The sequence below is a fragment of the Callionymus lyra genome, chromosome 15, assembly GCF_982586985.1.
Source record: "Callionymus lyra chromosome 15, fCalLyr1.hap1.1, whole genome shotgun sequence".
In the NCBI taxonomy this organism is placed as follows: Eukaryota; Metazoa; Chordata; class Actinopteri; order Syngnathiformes; family Callionymidae; genus Callionymus; species Callionymus lyra.
The window spans coordinates 7686100-7704708 of NC_141832.1; the positions used below are offsets into that span (position 1 = coordinate 7686100).

An 18609-nucleotide genomic window follows, 5' to 3' on the forward strand; every position below is an offset into this window, starting at 1 on the left:
CCTTCATCCTCCTCACCTTCATCAGCCTGACCTTCATCATCCTCACCTTCATCAGCCTGACCTTCATCATTCTCACCTTCATCAGCCTGACCTTCAGCCTCCTCACCTTCATCAGCCTGACCTTCATCATCCTCACCTTCATCAGCCTGACCTTCATCATTCTCACCTTCATCAGCCTGACCTTCATCATCCTCACCTTCATCAGCCTGACCTTCATCATCCTCACCTTCATCAGCCTGACCTTCATCATTCTCACCTTCATCAGCCTGACCTTCATCCTCCTCCTCTTCATCGTTGCAGTGTCATGCATGTCAGACGTCACTCTGGCCCGAGAATGTGTGGTAAGTTCAAGATGAACCTTCAGTGTATCATCCATGTTCCTGTGTGACTCGGCCAGGACGCTTCGGATGTGTTGACTCATTAAAGACCTCCAGTCACATTAGACCTCATTTCAGTTGTGGTGAAAACAAGTCTAACGGAGCGTGACCCGCGATCTCACGGTTCACCTCCTCCGGCGTCGCTCGGCCTCGTTTCTCAAAACACATCTGGCACTCTTGGCTCCGCTGGTCCGGGGCTCGCACGGGAGCGTCCTCGTCTGTCCCCCCCCCCCCCAAAAAACCTGTGGTTGTCGGAGTGACTTGAACTGAAGAAGGACTTGACAGCAGCAGTTTTTGGGTTCCCTTCCTCCCCTGGTCGCCTCCTGGACCGTCTGACCGCGGCTCTGCTCCGCCGTGACAGCTAACAGAGGTCAGTGTTTACTCTTGTTTATCGCTCCATCATCGCTCGCCGCAGGCATCGTCCTGCTTCCTGTCACCGTCGTCTCTTCGGAGACGATACGTTGTTTCCTCTTCTAGTGACCTGGCGAGGGAAACGTTTTGGTCCGGGAGCGGCGTGATCCGTCTTCAGACTCTAAATTATTCCAGGAAGTGCATCATCGTTAGCGAGACAAGATCTTTGATGAGAATCATTTGGGCTGCGGGAACATTAAAGTCCTCCGTCTGACCTCCATCATCTTCCCAACACGATCTCAGAGTCACCTCGGGCCAGTAACTTCACGACATAACATTGCCTCGGAGACGTAGAAAAGGAAGATGAAGAGGAGGGTGCGGCCCGGGTGGAACGACCAAAACGTCATCACTTTTTAAATCGCCGCCGTTAGGGTCACATGGTCTAAAGACTTATGTGACACAGACGCCGACGTCGTGTCAAAACATTGAGAGCGCGGCGGCGGTCCAGCCTGTTAGCGAGGAACATCTCGAGGGTCAGAGGAAGCGCTCGCGTTACATAAAGGTGTCGAGCGCAGCAGCTTCGCGCTCATTATTCCAACCAGGTGAAGCGTTGACAGGCGAGCCGGTCCTGGCGCCGGGCTCGGGCGACGACACCTGAATTAAAACACCGGGGCTTTGATCTTTTTTTTCGATTCCGTCAGCACAAACGTTTGATCGCTCCCGTTAGCGCGTTAGCTCCTGCAGCGGAGCCGGGCTTTGAAATTGAAATTTCTCCGACGGCAACATTAATTAAAAACTTGAAAATGGGTTTCATTTCGGGGGGTCGGGTGTGTTCTGCGATCGCCCTGTGGGTCAGTCACTTAGAGGGTTTTTTTCTTAAGGGTCTACGGTTAAACTGTGGTTATCGAGGAAAAATATGTTGTAATTGCTGTAGCTTTAAGCTAATGTTATTGACAAATTCCATTAACATGCTGTCAGACTTAGCATTGGTCATGAAATACTTAAAAAAAAACACAAATATAAACGTAAACAGTTGATGATAATGATGTACTGAAGCTAAATGGAGAAAAAACTACAAAGATGAGAGTGACTCAGCAATTTCAAGGATCATAACGTCATGTTGTTACGCTGTAAAGTGCTTTTAATAGGACAAAGAATAGGCGACGCAGTTCCACGGATCGGGTCTGAAGACAGTTCCAGGCCATGTTTGGACGGTTGCCACGTACCTGGTACAGACGTCAAGCCACCGGAGTAACCGTCTCTTTCCAGGGAACACCCGAAATGTCACCCGAAGGAGTTCCCGGTTCCTGGTAAACAGCTCGGCGATAACATTTCCACGGCAGCGAGACTAGTCCTGATTATCTTTTATCTTTTACGATACGGCAGGGGAGGAGTCCGAGGAGGCGAGTCCGGCGGGAACGTCTTAATCTCATTTCAGCTACAACAAGACCGCGGCTCGTCCTAACAAGATCCTGGACCACAGATCAACGTTGTTTACAATCCCCACAGCCTTTGCCAACTTTTTTGGAAAGGATGCCGGTGCTAAAGCAACCGTCTGAAGAATGGACAAGAAACTGGTTTCCACGACGACAATGAAGCTTGTTCTTGGTCTTGTTCTGTCAGTCATTTTTAGGACTACGTTTCGTAAGGACAGAGAGAACCAAAATCCAAATGCCAATCTGGGGGGGGGGGGGGGGGTTCTGGTTCCTAGTGTGTATGCCAGAACCTGTGCAAGTTCCTGGAACAGCCCTGGACCCCCTGGGTTGATGAAAGTTTGGGGGTCTGGTCCTAGAGCCCCTCATCTGTGGGACGTGAGAACAGTGGTCGGGAGGTTGGCGGGTGTTCTGGGGACCTTCCCAGGTCTCGGTTCCCATATTGATGTTTAGTGTCCTCGGACTTGACAGTGAGTTCTTGCCCTTGGAGCCGCTGGGACCCTAGGAGCAATACTGAGTATTATTTAGTTCCAAAGACCCACATTAACTATAGACCAGCTCTTCGTAGTGCCCAGAAAGGAGGATCCGTTGTCGAACTATTTTCCTGCACTGGTTGGGTTTTTGTTGGGTAGATGTTGTGTGTCGATACATATGTGTGGCATAGAGTCGGATCTACTGGTTCTGGAAATGAAGACGATACTTTATGAAGCTCCGTCCGTCCAGCACTGAATGTCTCACTATTCCAATAACAAATTAGTCGGTGTAAGACGGACTTCACCTGGGGGGAGGTTCTTAGGACATATAGGTGGGGTCAAGTGCACCCCTGGAGCACTGGGACGAAAATAAAGGATGGGTCGGGATTGATGGCTTCATCGGATTCATCCTCCTCATTCCACGTCTCCTCGTAAAAACATTTAACATCCCGACACCGGCGCCGCTTCTTCCAGGCCCAACATGATCCAATCACAGCCACAAACCCCCGAGCCCCGGGTCCCGATCCTCCCCGGGGCTGAGAGAGGCCATCAAACCACACATCGCAGTCTCTCGACACCACACACACCTCACATACATCAGTGTGTCTTTAGCTGTGGAGGATGTGAGACTATTAGTATTCAGAGCACAGCGAGGAAACAGAGCGAGCAGCCGAGAGAGAGAGAGAGAGAGAGGGAGGGATGGAGAGAGACGGAGGAAGGGAGGGGAGAGAGAAATAGAGAGGAGGCAAATATACACAAGGAGGGGAGAAAAATAGAAGAGAAGCGCACAGGAAACAGGAGGGAGACGAGGGGAGGGCAGAGAGATCGTTTTAGTCTGTTCTCTCCCTCTCAGTCTGCTTCGTCCTCGCCTGCAAGACAAGGAGGAGGGCGGATTGTCCCTTTTTACACGCCGCCGCATCTCGGACGCTCCATCGCCGAGGAAGACGAGGAAAAGGTAGGTTTTCGTCTTTCTCCACGACTTCCCTGCGCATCCCCTGAACCACCACCGCACTGCCCCTGATCCGTCTGCCATTAATATTTCATTTGTGTGCATCACGAGCCAATCCCCGCCGCTGCATCCTTCACCTCCATTGTTACGGACGGACGACAGGTGACGTGCGTGACCCCCTCCCTCCATCCACCCCCCCCCACCTCCCTCGCCACGTCTTGCCATCATATTTATGCAAAACACTCTGACAGAGCAGCAACATGAAGGCCTACGAATCTGTGTCATTATTCCCAGAGTGCAGGCTGAAGGCGGCGGGAGCTTCTGCTGCTCCTCGTTATAGATAATTCAGACAGTTGCAGCTAAAAATGGAAGCGACGGAGAGAGAGAGCCCCCTTTTCGAACGTGGAAATAGGCCGAGATAAAAAGGTGTCCGTCTGGAGCCGACGCGTTTGATCGCGCCTTTATATGGAGATGGATGGTCTCCCACCGAAGTCCAGGCCCCCCCGTCCCCCCGTCTTATTTATCTGCCGAGAGGATGTCCAGGGGCTATTACCGGACCGGGCTAAATCGGAAACAACCTGAAGGGGCTGAAGGCTCGGGCGAAGCTATTATCTCTAGTCGATAGACATTAATATCCCCGGGTTCAATCTTGGCGCCGCCTCCGTCCCGGTGAGACACGGCAGCGCTCCGGCTCAGGCGAGTCACCGGAAAAAAAAAAAAAAAAAAAAAAAGGGACGTGCAATCGCGGCCCCGGTATCTGTTTACGCTTGTGCATCCATCCGTCTCGGACCGATGAGCAGCGATGTGCGATTGAACATCGTCTCAGGCGGAGAGTTGCCCCCGAAAGGAAGTGATGCAAGGCGAAAACGGGAGGAAACGGCAGCGCCGGCGCCGAGAGGTCGTGCCCTCTATCAGCGGGAGGGGGTACAAGCCGGTGCTAGCATAAGTGGACTGATTTTGGGGGGAAAATGAACAAGACATTTTGTTTCTTTGTCATGTTTTTTTTTTTTTGCCCAAAGAACATTTTGAAACCCAGAGATTACAGTTTAATGGGATCCTAGAGTGCACGACACACGTTCGTGTATTAAAAAAACGCCATTTTGGAGAACGAAGCGAACGCTACAAAAGACACAAGAAACTCTTTCAAACTGCAGATTATTTGATTTCAATCTTCAGGCCCAGCTAAGCTAAGAGCCATTTTTTCGCTGCCATGAATACAAGCCGAACTTCAAAGGCAACAGTTGCAAAAAGACGTCCACCAGGATAAAATACTTAAAGACCCCTTTGAAAGATTCGTTGTGGCTCCAAAGTTGATAAAACAAACAGAATGTTTGTAGAGATTCATAACATGTATTAGACACTGGACTCAACTGTACTGTTTTACAGCAGTGTAAGCAGTTCAAGTTCATGGTTAGGATATGAATCGTAGTCGCCAGTCTGAGTGATGGATTAGTCAGGAAAATGCCCTGTTGGTTTGTTGTTAATAGATCATTTTCGATATATTTGGACCTCACCCGGGTGTGGCCTTATTCGAGGCTTGTTCGAGTCAACACACGAAATCAAGTCGTGACGGCACGACTTCTTCGTGTCGCTCGAATTTGAAAGAACGTTAAAATTCAACCTCTTCCACGAGGGACCAAATCAGTGTTGTTCAAAAGCCGCATCTTTGTGTTTTTTTTGCCCCCAAAAATGAGCCTAGAAGAAGACTGACAAAGAGCATCTCACGGGTCCGTATGTATGAAATCAAGAACAAAGCAAAACGACGAGCGACGCGGCGGATTAACAAGGACCTGCAGGTGCCGATGACAGGAGAAGACGGAAGTCGGTTGGAACCGGAGCCGACGGAAAACATCCAGTTACCCTCGAACGAGTGATCAGTCCGACAGGACACCTGACTCGGTGAATTCTGCGATTATTCATCGGAGAGTTTTCCATTTCTCTGACTACGCCACACGGAGACACTTTTCTGTGGAACCAGATCAGGTTTAGAAACCACAGATGATGTGTCACTAGCTTGTATCCCATGACTGGGGAACAGGAACCCCAAGTGTGGGTACTATTTACACCCTGAACAAGTTGTCCTCCTGATTGGTTGGAACAAAAACCTGCACCCACTGCAGCCCTTTGTGGCGCACTCCGGCCATCCCTGGTTTAAGTAAGTAAGTAAGTAAGTAATATTTATTTATATAGCGCTTTTCGAGACCAGGGTCACAAAGCGCTTAAACAATCAAAACAATACTCAATAAATACATACTTTAAAGATCAAGATAATAGTGAGAACAACACAGGAGTTCGAGAAATTCAAGGAAAAGCCTGAACAAATAGAAACGTCTTAAGATGTTTCTTAAAGGAGTCAGTAGATCATCAAGAGCAAAGAGAGAGAAGATCGTTCCAAAGCTTAGGAGCAACAGCCTGAAAAGATTTCTCTCCTCTGGTCCTGAGCCGTGTGCGAGGAACCATAAGTAGATTCTGATCCACAGACCTCAGAGCCCGAGCTGGGGTGTAAGGCTGGATCAGATCAGTGATGTAAGGAGGAGCCTGACCATGAATAGCTCGTTTAAGGCACTCAAAGGGTCTCCTCACCCCTTTTCTAGTTCTAGAACCTGCTGCAAAATGTTGTGCTACAAGAACATGTTCGGGGCAACAGGGTCGCAGGTTAGTTCTAGCAACACATGTCGACCTTGAATGTCCGGAACCAATCAGATCCCAAATTCTACGACGACATATGCGTTAATAGATAATGGATCTGAAGGATCCGATGGACCAAATCTTTGTTGTTTTTTTTTCATCGTCCGAATAAGATGAATGTATAATTCTGACCCTCAGCTCCACCATTTTGACTCCAAACTAACTTATGAAGATTGACCCATTTTTTCACATCAACTTCAGAGAAGGCAGGAAGTCGTTGAGTCGCCAACAAGTGTCCCCCGGAACGGATTCAAGGAAGTTCTCTTCGGTGGTCGGTGTCGTGCACAGCCTGATGTTTGGTGAGAGTTTTAAAGAAGGCCAGATCTTTCTGTGTCTCCACTCCCTCCTGATAAAGTCCACCTGTCACTCCTCCCGACGCTCGCCCTAGTCTCGCGATTCCCAGACGTCCTCCTGCTCTGCCAGCTATTCTTATCTGCCTTCCTTTTCTCGCACCTGTGGGATCGTAAACGTTCTCACCGTCTGCTGCTTGATTAGCTCGACTTTTTCTCCTCCGGTCAGTAGTTTATCGTACAACGGTGCGAGAGGCAAGAATCTAATACATTGTAAAGTAAGCAATAAAGCAGCCGCGGCTACTTTAATGCGCCTCCTTGTTTTCCAGCGACACCCTTTTTTTTTTCGCTCACTCATTACTTACCAGGCGACCATAATGCTTCACCTGCTTTCACCTGCTTCCTCAGGCGCCTCGGAGGAAAACCTGTTTGTGGACGAGACAGGCCCTCCTACACCTCAAGTGTATCGAGTGTATGGAAAACAACCTTGACTCCAGGTATCCATGGCGACATCACGTCATCAGCTAGCCAGTGTGAGGGCGAGACGGTGGCGTCGCCGCAGATCACAGACTTCAGGAAGCGACTGATTCAAATTCATCAGAAAGCGTCTCAAATGTTCTTATCGGGGAAGTTTCCCGGAGCGCAGCGGTCCGGGTGTTGCGATCCATCCCCAGAAGCAGATCCCGCTCGCAGATCTGTGTCAGTCAGACTGAAGAGATTCTGGAGCTTCAGCAGATTATCTGGTTCCTGTACGGGTTCAGTCTGAGGTGAGGAAGTGAGACTCGTTGGCAGGAAACAGTATTTTACAGGTGAGCTTGTTGATGTTGGAGCAAATAAATCGGATCAGAGTTTTTCTCGAGACCTTGGCTCCTGCACAGTATTGAGTAATATCACATGTATAACAATGTCTTTGGAACAGAACATGGAAGTAAGTAAGTAAGTAAGTAATTTTTATTTGTATAGCGCTTTTCTAGACCAGGGTCACAAAGCGCTTAAACAATCAAAACAATATTCAATAAAGAACATACTTTAAAGGTCAAGATAATACTGAGAACAACACAGGAGTTCCAGAAAATCAAGGAAAAGCCTGAACAAATAGAAACATCTTAAGATGTTTCTTAAAGGAGTCAGTAGATCATCAAGAGCAAAGAGAGGAAGATCGTTCCAAAGCTTAGGAGCAACAGCCTGAAAAGATTTCTCTCCTCTGGTCCTGAACCGTGTTCAGGAACCATAAGTAGATTCTGATCCACAGACCTCAGAGCCCGAGCTGGGGTGTAAGGCTGGATCAGATCACTGATGTAAGGAGGAGCCTGACCACGAATAGCTCTGAAAGTAAGAACCAGAATTTTAAAGTTGATCCTGAAAGAAAATGGAAGCCAGTGAAGAGTTTTAAGGATCGGAGAAATGTGAGTTCTTCTACTAGAGCGGCTCAGAATTCTCGCTGCAGAGTTTTGTATCAACTGCAGGCGAGAAGATCCTTCTGGTTTAGACATGAAAATAAACTGTTACAATAGTCCAGACGAGAAGACTTAAGTAAGTAAGTAATATTTGGAAAGTGCTTTTCCAGACCAGGGTCACAAAGCGCTTAAACAATCAAAACAATACTCAATAAAAATATATACTTTAATAGGTCAAGATAACACCAAGAACAACACAGGAGTCTCAGAGAATCAAGGAAAAGCCTGAACGAATAAAAATGTGTTGAGATGTTTGTTGGTTCTTCTACTAGAGCGGGTCAGAATTCTAGCTGCAGAGTTCTGAATCGATGTCAGGCGAGACAGATCCTTCTTGTCGTGTGTGATGAGGTGCAGGTCGGTTACCAATGATGATTTCTTACCTTCATGGAGACTAATGTTATTTTCAGAGTAATCTGTTCCTCTTTCAGAGTTGTAGACAAAAAGGTTTGTTCATTTTAATGTAGAGACTGGAGCTCAGTTGTCTTCATCTTCATCCAAAAAGACACTTAAAAACATCCAAATTCCTCCAAATACTGCTCGTCTTTAACGTCCCTCTTGGATTGAAGCCTCGACACAAGTTATTGTTATGAAAAAACATATTTAAGTGTGTATTTCAAGTAACTGGGACGTTACAGAAAATGAGTACAATTTAAACCCTTTAACAAGTCAAACTTTTATTATATCAAATACTTTTTATGACGAAGATGACGTATTTACAGTGTGAGTATCAGGAGTTGTGCGTCGTCATTAGTGTTATTATCTCTGTAATGAGTCTGGTTCCGCTCTAGGTTTCTGCCTTCTAAAAGGAAGTTTTTCCTCGCCATTGCTCACTGTACAGTGTTTTGTTTCTTGCTCTTTGTTGAATTGCTGGGATCTATTTTTCCTTAATCAACTGTAGTCTTATTTCAACTGTATAGTGTCTTGAGATAACTTTGTAATGATAAGACACTTTAAATAAAATTGAATTGAATTGAATTGAATCTCTCTCGGAGCATTGTTGGCTTTTGAGCCTCTTGGTCTGGATCCAGAAAAAAAGGGAAAACAAGTAAATTTCCAGTATCTCGCTGGAAGTCGAGTCCTGCTGGTCAGCAACCGCTCCAGACTCCTATTTCACAGAGTCCGGGGTTTTCGGGACGGCTCTTGTTCTCCGGCTCGGCTTCAAGTCGTCAGTCGACTAGAGACTTTGAACTTTGACGTTAAAACCGTGGTTTCAGTCCAGACGGTTTGAACTTCCTCGACGAGGCGGGTAAGGAAAGTGAATTTCCGTCCCCGGTGGGAGCGTCGCTGAGAGCCAGACATCTTCCGGATGAATGCCTCGAGGCTCATGAAAGAATCCAGACCAGAGCGAGGACTCCCGGTGACAACGTGCCGGCTCCTCGCCTCCTCTCGGGCGGCGACCTCCCGGCTGCGCCGCTGCCGTGTTGTGTTCACTCCCCGAGTGTATTGATCCACATCAGCTCTGCAGTCAATGGAGCTTCTGTGGGAGGTTTTGTTTTGCTACTTCACTCCACTGATGCGCTTCACCTGAGTGCAACCTAAAAATAAACCGCCTTTGTAAACACGGCGCTGGTCTTCGAATCCACTTGGATCTGGACTTGCTGTGTCACTTCCCCCCCCGCCGTGAGCCTCGCCATGTGCCAGACGTCCATTCTTCTGATTGAGACGTGGTGAGATTTAAAGTCGCTCGGACAGATTTACTATCTTAATGGCCCGGCAGCGGAGGTGCGGCTGATTGATGGATGTTGGCTTGTTTTGACTTCTGGAGACGAGCGTGACGACTGGAAACCTAACAGGAGCATCGACTGAAGTCCGTTTGATGGATCTCGGCGACGTGGACGAAGGGCACCGGAGACATGTCGGAGATATTGACGATTTAGGAAAAAAACCTTTTGAATGAAGCGTCAGCCTTTTGAGACCATCTGTTCTGTCTGGTCGGGCTCAAGGGTCGCGGCGATGTCACGTCGTAGCTCATCGGCGTCAAACTCAAGCACGTCTTTTAGCATTTTTAGTCATAGAACAAACTAAAGTCATATTCATCAAACAAGTATGATTTCGAATTTTCATTCTTTGAACCTTAAATTATTTGAAACATCTCTGTGTTTTTCGTCTTCACCCAAAAAAATGAGTTTACTCTTATTGTTGACTTCCATAATCTCAGTCCCTTATCTTATCTTAAACACTGACGTCTGTATAGGTAACTGTATCAAAATTAATAAAAACCTACCTGGATTTTGAGTAAACCAGCTGGTGGGCCACATAAAAGGACTTGGCGGGCCGGATTTGGCCCCCGAGCCCCAAGTTCAATTCAATTTTCAAACTTCAGGTTTCGTGTTTTTATTGGATGTATGGATAGATGGATGGATGGATGGATGGATTGATCGATGGATTTATGGATGGATGGATGGATGGATGGATGGATGGATGGATGGGTGGGTGGGTGGGTGGATGGATGGATGGATACGTAGATATGTAGCTAGATAGATACGTAGATGGATGGATGGATGGATGGATGGATGAATGGGTGGGTGGGTTGATGGATGGGTGCTTGGGTGGGTGGGTGGGTGGATGGATGGATGGATGGATGGATAGATAGATACGTAGATATGTAGATACATAGATACGTAGATGATGGATGGATTGATGGATGGATGGATGGATGGATGGATGGATGGATGGATGGATGGATGGATGGATGGATGGATGGATGGGTGGATGGATGGATGGATGGATGGATAGGTGGTAGGGTGGGTGGGTGACTGGATGGATGGATGGATGGATGGATGGATGGATGGATGGATGGATGGATGGATGGATGGATGGATGGATGGATGGATGGATGGATGGATGGATGGATGGGTGGATGGATGGATGGATGGGTGGGTGGTAGGGTGGGTGGGTGACTGGATGGATGGATGGATGGATGGATGGATGGATGGATGGATGGATGGATGGATGGATGGATGGATGGATGCATGGATGGATGGATGGATGGATGGATGGATGGATGGATGGATGGATGGATGGATGGGTGGGTGGTAGGTGGGTGGGTGACTAGATGGATGGATGGATGGATGGATGGATGGATGGATGGATGGATGGATGGATGGATGGATGGATGGATGGATGGATGGATGGATGGATGGATGGATGGGTGGCTGGATGGATGGATGGATGGATACGTAGATATGTAGATACTTAGATACGTAGATGGATGGATGGATGGATGGATGGATAAACTTTATTGATTACAATACATCTTCCTACCATTCATTAGGAAGAACTGTTTTAGTAAAATTGACTCACAGGTGAAAAAAAAAAAGTCTCGGACCAGAACCAGTACAAAAGGAAGGAAAGTGTCAGATGAACCTTCTAACAGACGCCCCCTACTGGCGCTACAGCGTTTATCAACCCCTGCTCAAGTCGGTATCGTGGAGCGTCTTGCTTAGGTTCCTCTCTGGTGCTGACTCAGCAAAAACGTGTCGAGAAAACACTGATATGTTTTGATCAAAGTAATGTTGAGGCTGCTGGAGATGTCGAGAACACATTAGCAAAGACCAAGACTGACCCTTGAGTCGATAAGAAAGACTTAAAGAGATCATTGTCTTCATGTTGGTCATGACTCTTGTTCCTCTCTGCTGTTGTTTCCCCAGTTAAAACGGCGAGGAATGATTGACAGCCCGATAGTTTGTTATTTGAGAGTAAAGCACAAAAGTGTTGTTAAAGAGGCTCTTTTCAAAGTCTGTCTCGAGTCCAAGTCCGTCACACGCGTCTCTTTTCAAAACCGGGCGGTTGATTGACGGCCGACAGACGAGGCGACGCTCAAGGAGAACTTTTTTCCCGGAGCGGTGCCACTCAAGTCTTGACGGGCCGACCCTGACGTCCCACCGAGCCTCGCTCGTCAGGTGATCAATAGCCCTTGTTTTCCCTGACAAGACCTGATGTTGGAGGAGTCGCTCCTCCAGTTTTACAAGGATCCAACGGTCCGACGGGGACCTGTGAGGACCCCTCGCTCTTGATGATTTATGATCCTCCAGCTTTATTATTTCAGAGTTCCTCCAAATTCTGCAGCTGCTGACATCTGTCCAGGTGGTCTTATTCATACTGTTCCCTGCAGGACTTCTACACAATAACTTATTTTAATTGGTCTTGTTTTGTCTAAATTGAGCTGGAGGACCAGTAGATAGCGTGAGGATTAGCTGCTACTGTACCATCTCTGTTCCTGGTCTAGACTCTCTCCAATCTTTGTAGTGTCTTGGTCTTCTTTTGCTGTCTAAACTCTCTGGTAAGGGTCTTTTCTCGGTCTTGAAATTCTCCAGTCTTAGTCTTGTCTTTGTTTTACTCTACTTTCTTTTTTACCTTCATTCTAGGTCTCGTTCTGTCCTCTATACTCTCGGTAGTGTCTCGGTCTTGACTCGATCTCAACTCTCTCAAGTCTTGCTCTGGTCTCTGCTCTCTCTGGTCAGGGTCTCGTATAAACATCCTCCGGTCTAGTTCTTGGTTTGGTATCAACGACTTGGTTGTTTTTTTGGTCTCAACAGTCTCTGTTGTTAGTGTTTTGGTCTTGTATTGGTCTTGGTCTAGCTTTGGTGTTCTCTTGGTGTTGACCTGGTGTTGTCTTGTTCTTGTCTTGGTCTTGTATTGTATGGGTCTTGGTATTGTCTTGGTCTTGGTATTGTCTTGGTCTTGGTCTAGTTTTTGATGTTCTCCTGGTGCTGTCTCGTCTCGTCTCGTCTCGTCTCGTCTCGTCTCGTCTCGTCTCGTCTCGTCTCGTCTCGTCTCGTCTCGTCTCGTCTCGTCTCGTCTCGTCTCGTCTCGTCTCGTCTCGTCTCGCCTCGCCTCGCCTCGCCTTTTCTTTTATTTTCTCGTCTCGTCTCGTCTCGTCTCGTCTCGTCTCGTCTCGTCTCGTCTCGTCTCGTCTCGTCTTGTTTTGTCTCGGTCTAGTCTTGGTTCTGTTTCAGTCAATAGACTCATAAGTCTTGGTCTTGTCTTGTCTTGTCTTGTCTTGTCTTGTCTTGTCTTGTCTTGTCTTGTCTTGTCTTGTCTTGTCTTGTCTTGTCTTGTCTTGTCTTGTCTTGTCTTGTCTTGCCTTGCCTTGCCTTTTCTTTTCTCTTCTCGTCTCGTCTCGTCTCGTCTCGTCTCGTCTCGTCTCGCCTCGTCTCGTCTTGTCTCGGTCTAGTCTTGGTTCTGTTTCAGTCTATAGACTCATAAGTCTTGGTCTTGTCTTGTCTTGTCTTGTCTTGTCTTGTCTTGTCTTGTCTCGCCTTTTCTTTTATTTTGTTTTCTTTTCTCGTCTCGTCTCGTCTCGTCTCGTCTCGTCTCGTCTCGTCTCGTCTCGTCTCGTCTCGTCTCGTCTCGTCTCGTCTCGTCTCGTCTCGTCTCGTCTCGTCTCGTCTTGTCTTGTTTTGTCTCGTCTTGTCTTGTTTTGTCTCGTCTTGTCTTGTTTTGTCTCGGTCTAGTCTTGGTTCTGTTTCAGTCTATAGACTCATAAGTCTTGGTCTTGTCTTGTCTTGTCTTGCCTTTTCTTTTCTTTTCTTTTCTTTTCTTTTCTTTTCTTTTCTTTTCTTTTCTTTTCTTTTCTTTTCTTTTCTTTTCTTTTCTTTTCTTTTCTCTTCTCTTCTCGTCTTGTCTCGGTCTAGTCTTGGTTCTGTTTCAGTCTCTAGACTCATAAGTCTTGGTCTTGTCTTGGTCTGTACCCCCTCTGTACTTGTCAGTGTCTCGGTCTAAACCTCCTGATACAGAAAAAACCTCCGGTCTATTGCTGTGGTTTCATCAAAGGTTGCGCCACCAACCTGTGATCCAGTGTCACTGCGCCACGAGTCAAATCTTAATCCTCCAGCTTTTATCCCCGGCCGACCGAGAACAACCTCGTTTGCAGCGGATCTCTTATCAGAATCAGGTTTTCGGTTTCAATCTCCGCAGCCCCCCGGAGACGCGCCGACTGTGAGAACTGGATTTTGGGCATTGACCTGCTTTATTGAGACAGAATGAGTTCAGAACGAAGACGCTCAAGAAGTCTCGTTAGGAAGGAGAGCGGCTCATGCGTGAAGCAGTCACAACCCGTCCGTCGCTTCCACATCGCCGCGTCCGCGAGAACTTGTTTACGTTCACCTCATTGATCCCACGCTCTCGTCCCTCACAGGTGACGCCGGCGGCCCGGTTCTGACCCGTTTGGAGATCCTCGCGACATGACCTGCCTGGTGGGGAGGAAGTGAAAAAACCCCAAAAAGTCCTCGTTCATCACACCAAGGTTATGTGACTCAAAGATTCATCGTACATGACGAGTTGGACCAGGACGACGAGTCGATTCCACATGGATCCGAGCGGAGCGAGCCGGGTTCAATAAAGGTAGGAGAACACGGCGCCTGACATTTACAGAGTAATGACTTCGGCTCGCGTCGGATTTGTCGAACATCACGTCGCAGCTTCTTTTCTCCTCTCGCCAAATGTCCTCGTGTCGGGTCGAGCCTGTAATAATTTGTGAAACAGTCGGAGGCGTGCGAGGGACTCGGTGTTCTAGAACTCATAAAAGTCCACCTCGAGTCCACCGGACGGCCTCGCTCTGACCTTTGACCTTCTGAGTTGTTGTTTCTCCGCCATTATCTTGAAGGTGAAATGAAAACCCTGCTTCGTCTCTCACAGGGACCTGCTCCTACATGGGCGCCTCAGTCCGGCGTCAGTGATCCAGACCCGGGACCTCTCGCCCCCCCCCCCCCCGACCCCCTGCTGCTAGAGGAGTGGACGGGCGGAAGCGCTTCGGTGGGAGGGCGGCGAGGGCTGCCATTGGCTGACTGCTGGTGAGAGTGCGATGCGGATTGGAGGATGTCGGGAGACTGGGATGAAGACCTGTGCAAGAAGGCGCTGGTGCTGGTGGAGGAGCTTTGCTTCAACTCCCCGCGGGGCTACAGCCAGAGCGAGCGCTGCCAAGAGTTCAGCTACCTGCTGAGAGGACGCAACCGACAGCTGGACACAGGTGAGTCGTTCGGTTCGGTCACTGCATCTCAGTAGATCAGGCTCTTATTTTGTGGGCATTTTGTTCAAAAGTATTACAATTGACACAATAAGGCACACCAGGGGAATTTAAAGGCGGGTCTTGGGGGGCAAAGAGGTCCAGACTTCCCTCTCCTCAGTAACCTGTAATTTAAGTTAATGTCATTTTCGATATATTTATTCAAAACTGACGACCGAACTGAGCCAAATTCTGTAAACTAGCGTCATGTGTCTTACCTTATTTAGTGACGCTAGTCACTGATGGTTTACGCTGATTTTAGCAGATCATAATTTTAAAATAAAAAGTGTTTATTAAGTGTAAGTTCAAAAACGTGAACACATTCTATTGGAGTGAAAGTAAAACGTGTCTTTTTTATTAATTTCGTTTTATTTATTTTCGATATTAAGAGCCTCATCTACACGTAGCTTAGCTTTACACAATAATGCCACCTGTTGCCCCATTACAGCGAATTATAACTGATGATTTTTCAAATGCTAAAAAAAGGTTTTCACTATTCATTTTTATGTGGTTGTTTTGTGCAAAAGTCTATAAGACGATCATGGACATCAGGGATGGTCGCAGGGGCAACTGCTTGAGCAAAGAGGTCCAGACTTCCTACGACTAACTACCTGTTAGTAAACTTAACGCAACTTTGGACAGTTCGCTTCATTCCGAAAAACCTTTTTGCGGATCCGACTGAGCGCTAATTCTGTTAGCTAGCTAGCTTCACCTAGCTAGCCTCTCACAGTGACGCCAGTCAACAATAGATTACGTAGCTTTTAGCGATTGTTTCGAACAGCGTTAGCTTCGTTTAGCGAGAAACCTTTCCTTCCCAAAAATAACTGACACCTAGCTTAGCTTTAGCAATGAACAGATGTTTGCTAATTGCTATTTAGGGCAAAAAGGTCCAGACTTCCCTCTCCTCAGAAACCTATAATTTAAGTTAGTGTCATTTTCGATGACTTTATTCCAAACTCACGACCGAACTGAGATCCAACTGAGCCAAATTCTGTAAACAAGCTAGCCTCAAGTGTCGTACCTTATTTAGTGACGCTTGTCAACGGTGGTTTACACTGATTTTAGCAGGAAAATAGTTTTATTGATTGTGGACCTTTTTCTGGATCCGACTGAGCGCTAATTATGTTAGTTAGCTAGCTTCACCTAGCTAGCCTCTCACAGTGACGCTAGTCAACAATAGATTACGTAGATTTGAGCGATTGTTTTGACAGCATTAGCTTCGTTTAGCGAGAAATCTTTCCTTCCATAAATAACAGACACCTAGCTTAGCTTTAGCAACAGATGTTTGCTAATTGCTCTTTAGGGCAAAAGGGTCCAGACTTCCCTCTCCTCAGAAACCTATAATTTAAGTTAGTGTCATTTTCGATGACTTTATTCCAAACTCACGACCGAACTGAGATCCAACTGAGCCAAATTCTGTAAACAAGCTAGCCTCACGTGTCGTACCTTATTTAGTGACGCCTGTCAACGGTGGTTTACACTGATTTTAGCAGGAAAATTGTTTTATTGATTGTGGACCTTTTTCTGGATCCGACTGAGCGCTAATTATGTTAGTTAGCTAGCTTCACCTAGCTAGCCTCCCACAGTGACGCCAGTCAACAATAGATTACGTAGATTTGAGCGATTGTATGGACAGCATTAGCTTCGTTTAGCGAGAAATCTTTCCTTCCATAAATAACAGACACCTAGCTTAGCTTTAGCAACATATGTTTGCTAATTGCTATTTAGGGCAAAAGGGTCCAGACTTCCCTCTCCTCAGAAACCTATAATTTAAGTTAGTGTCATTTTCGATGACTTTATTCCAAACTCACGACCGAACTGAGATCCAACTGAGCCAAATTCTGTAAACAAGCTAGCCTCAAGTGTCGTACCTTATTTAGTGACGCTTGTCAACGGTGGTTTATACTGATTTTAGCAGGAAAATTGTTTTATTGATTGTAGACCTTTTTCTGGATCCGACTGAGCGCTAATTATGTTAGTTAGCTAGCTTCACCTAGCTAGCCTCTCACAGTGACGCCAGTCAACAATAGATTACGTAGATTTGAGCGATTGTTTTGACAGCATTAGCGAGAAATCTTTCCTTCCATAAATAACAGACACCTAGCTTAGCTTTAGCAACAGATGTTTGCTAATTGCTATTTAGGGCAAAAGGGTCCAGACTTCCCTCTCCTCAGAAACCTATAATTTAAGTTAGTGTCATTTTCGATGACTTTATTCCAAACTCACGACCGAACTGAGATCCAACTGAGCCAAATTCTGTAAACAAGCTAGCCTCACGTGTCGTACCTTATTAGCTAGCTTCACCTAGCTGGCCTCTCACAGTGACGCCAGTCAACAATAGCTTACGTAGATTTGAGCGATTGTTTTGACAGCATTAGCGAGAAATCTTTCCTTCCATAAATAACAGACACCTAGCTTAGCTTTAGCAACAGATGTTTGCTAATTGCTATTGATGATGTTTGTTGACTGGAATATGAATTCCCAAAAGGAATTTTCCCAAAGGGATCAATAAAGTTTGACCTATGTAGAATAAAATCAGAGTTAAAAATAAAAACAACATGGTGGAAACGAGCTGCTCGGAGGAGGTCTGCGCTCTCAGAGTGAGCAACGAGGTGATGCTTCGGGAACCGGGCCGCAGCTCCTCCAGGTGCCGGTTTTCACTCGGTTCCGGGAACGATTTGAGAAGTTTGATCCCTTATAAAACATTCAGACGGAGGAACACAGAGATGCCGCCGAGCAGCTTTTAAGGACGGTGAAGCTCGTCTCCCCCCCACCGGCCATCAAACATTCATTCTGGACTATTTTGTTCCCCTCGAAAAAAAAAACCCCGGATGAGCGAGTCTGCTCGGATGATATATTTATCGGGATGCCAGCTCCCGTCGGTGTTTTTGTTTTCCGGGCCCTTGTTGTGTGGGATCTGGTCGGGGAGATGCAGTTATGCAGATTAGCGTGAATATTGGTGGCTCAGCGTAGATTAGCCGGGATTGGCTGCCGGTCGCCTCCAGAGATTTGGACGGCTTTGTAAAGAAATGTCACGGCGCCGTCGCCCACCCCCTCGCCCCGCAAACAGCTGTATTCCCTTTTATTTTCGGCGGGGCGGGGGGTGTCAACGGAAGCCCGGCGGTCCTCGGAGGCCCCTCGGTTCCGGGAGCTGTCAGGGAAGGGCTTGAGTAAGCAGCGCAGCCGTGTTTGATGCGAGGCTCCCGGAGGTGTTTGCATCACACGCCGACTGACATGACGTCTCTGCGCCGCGTCCACATGTTCTGCCGAGGCCTCCCACCTGCGCCCCCCCCCGGTGTCGTGACTGTGGGTGCCGCCCACGGGGGGCCCGACGCGTTCAAGGAAGCAGATCCTTCCTCTGACCTCCGGAGAGTTCTGAGATCTCAGATCATTCTTCAAGATTCTTCTCAGGAGGGTTTCGTAGAAACGTTTTCTGACGCCATTTGTTCTTTTTTCCGTCTTCAAATTTCTTTCCATTCACTTCCAAGAATTTGTGTCGTATGACATTTTTGTTTTGATTTTTATTGAGTCATTTTTTTCCCTTCGATTTAGTTTGTTGGGTTCTATTTCTTATTTTTAACTTTG

At 47.2% G+C, this 18609-nt stretch overlaps 1 protein-coding gene across 1 annotated transcript in view; it reads left to right on the forward strand.

Moving 5' to 3' along the window:
• The first annotated feature begins 3219 nt into the window (after positions 1 to 3219).
• Positions 3220 to 18609, forward strand: part of syt3 (synaptotagmin III) — a 40207-nt gene continuing 24817 nt past the window's right edge. Inside the window, exons 1-3 of the mRNA XM_087809861.1 lie at positions 3220 to 3589; positions 14158 to 14363; positions 14658 to 14988. Of these exons, the coding sequence (XP_087665987.1) occupies positions 14838 to 14988 (151 nt within the window). The 5' untranslated portion in view covers positions 3220 to 3589; positions 14158 to 14363; positions 14658 to 14837. The remainder of the gene's footprint in view (positions 3590 to 14157; positions 14364 to 14657; positions 14989 to 18609) is intronic.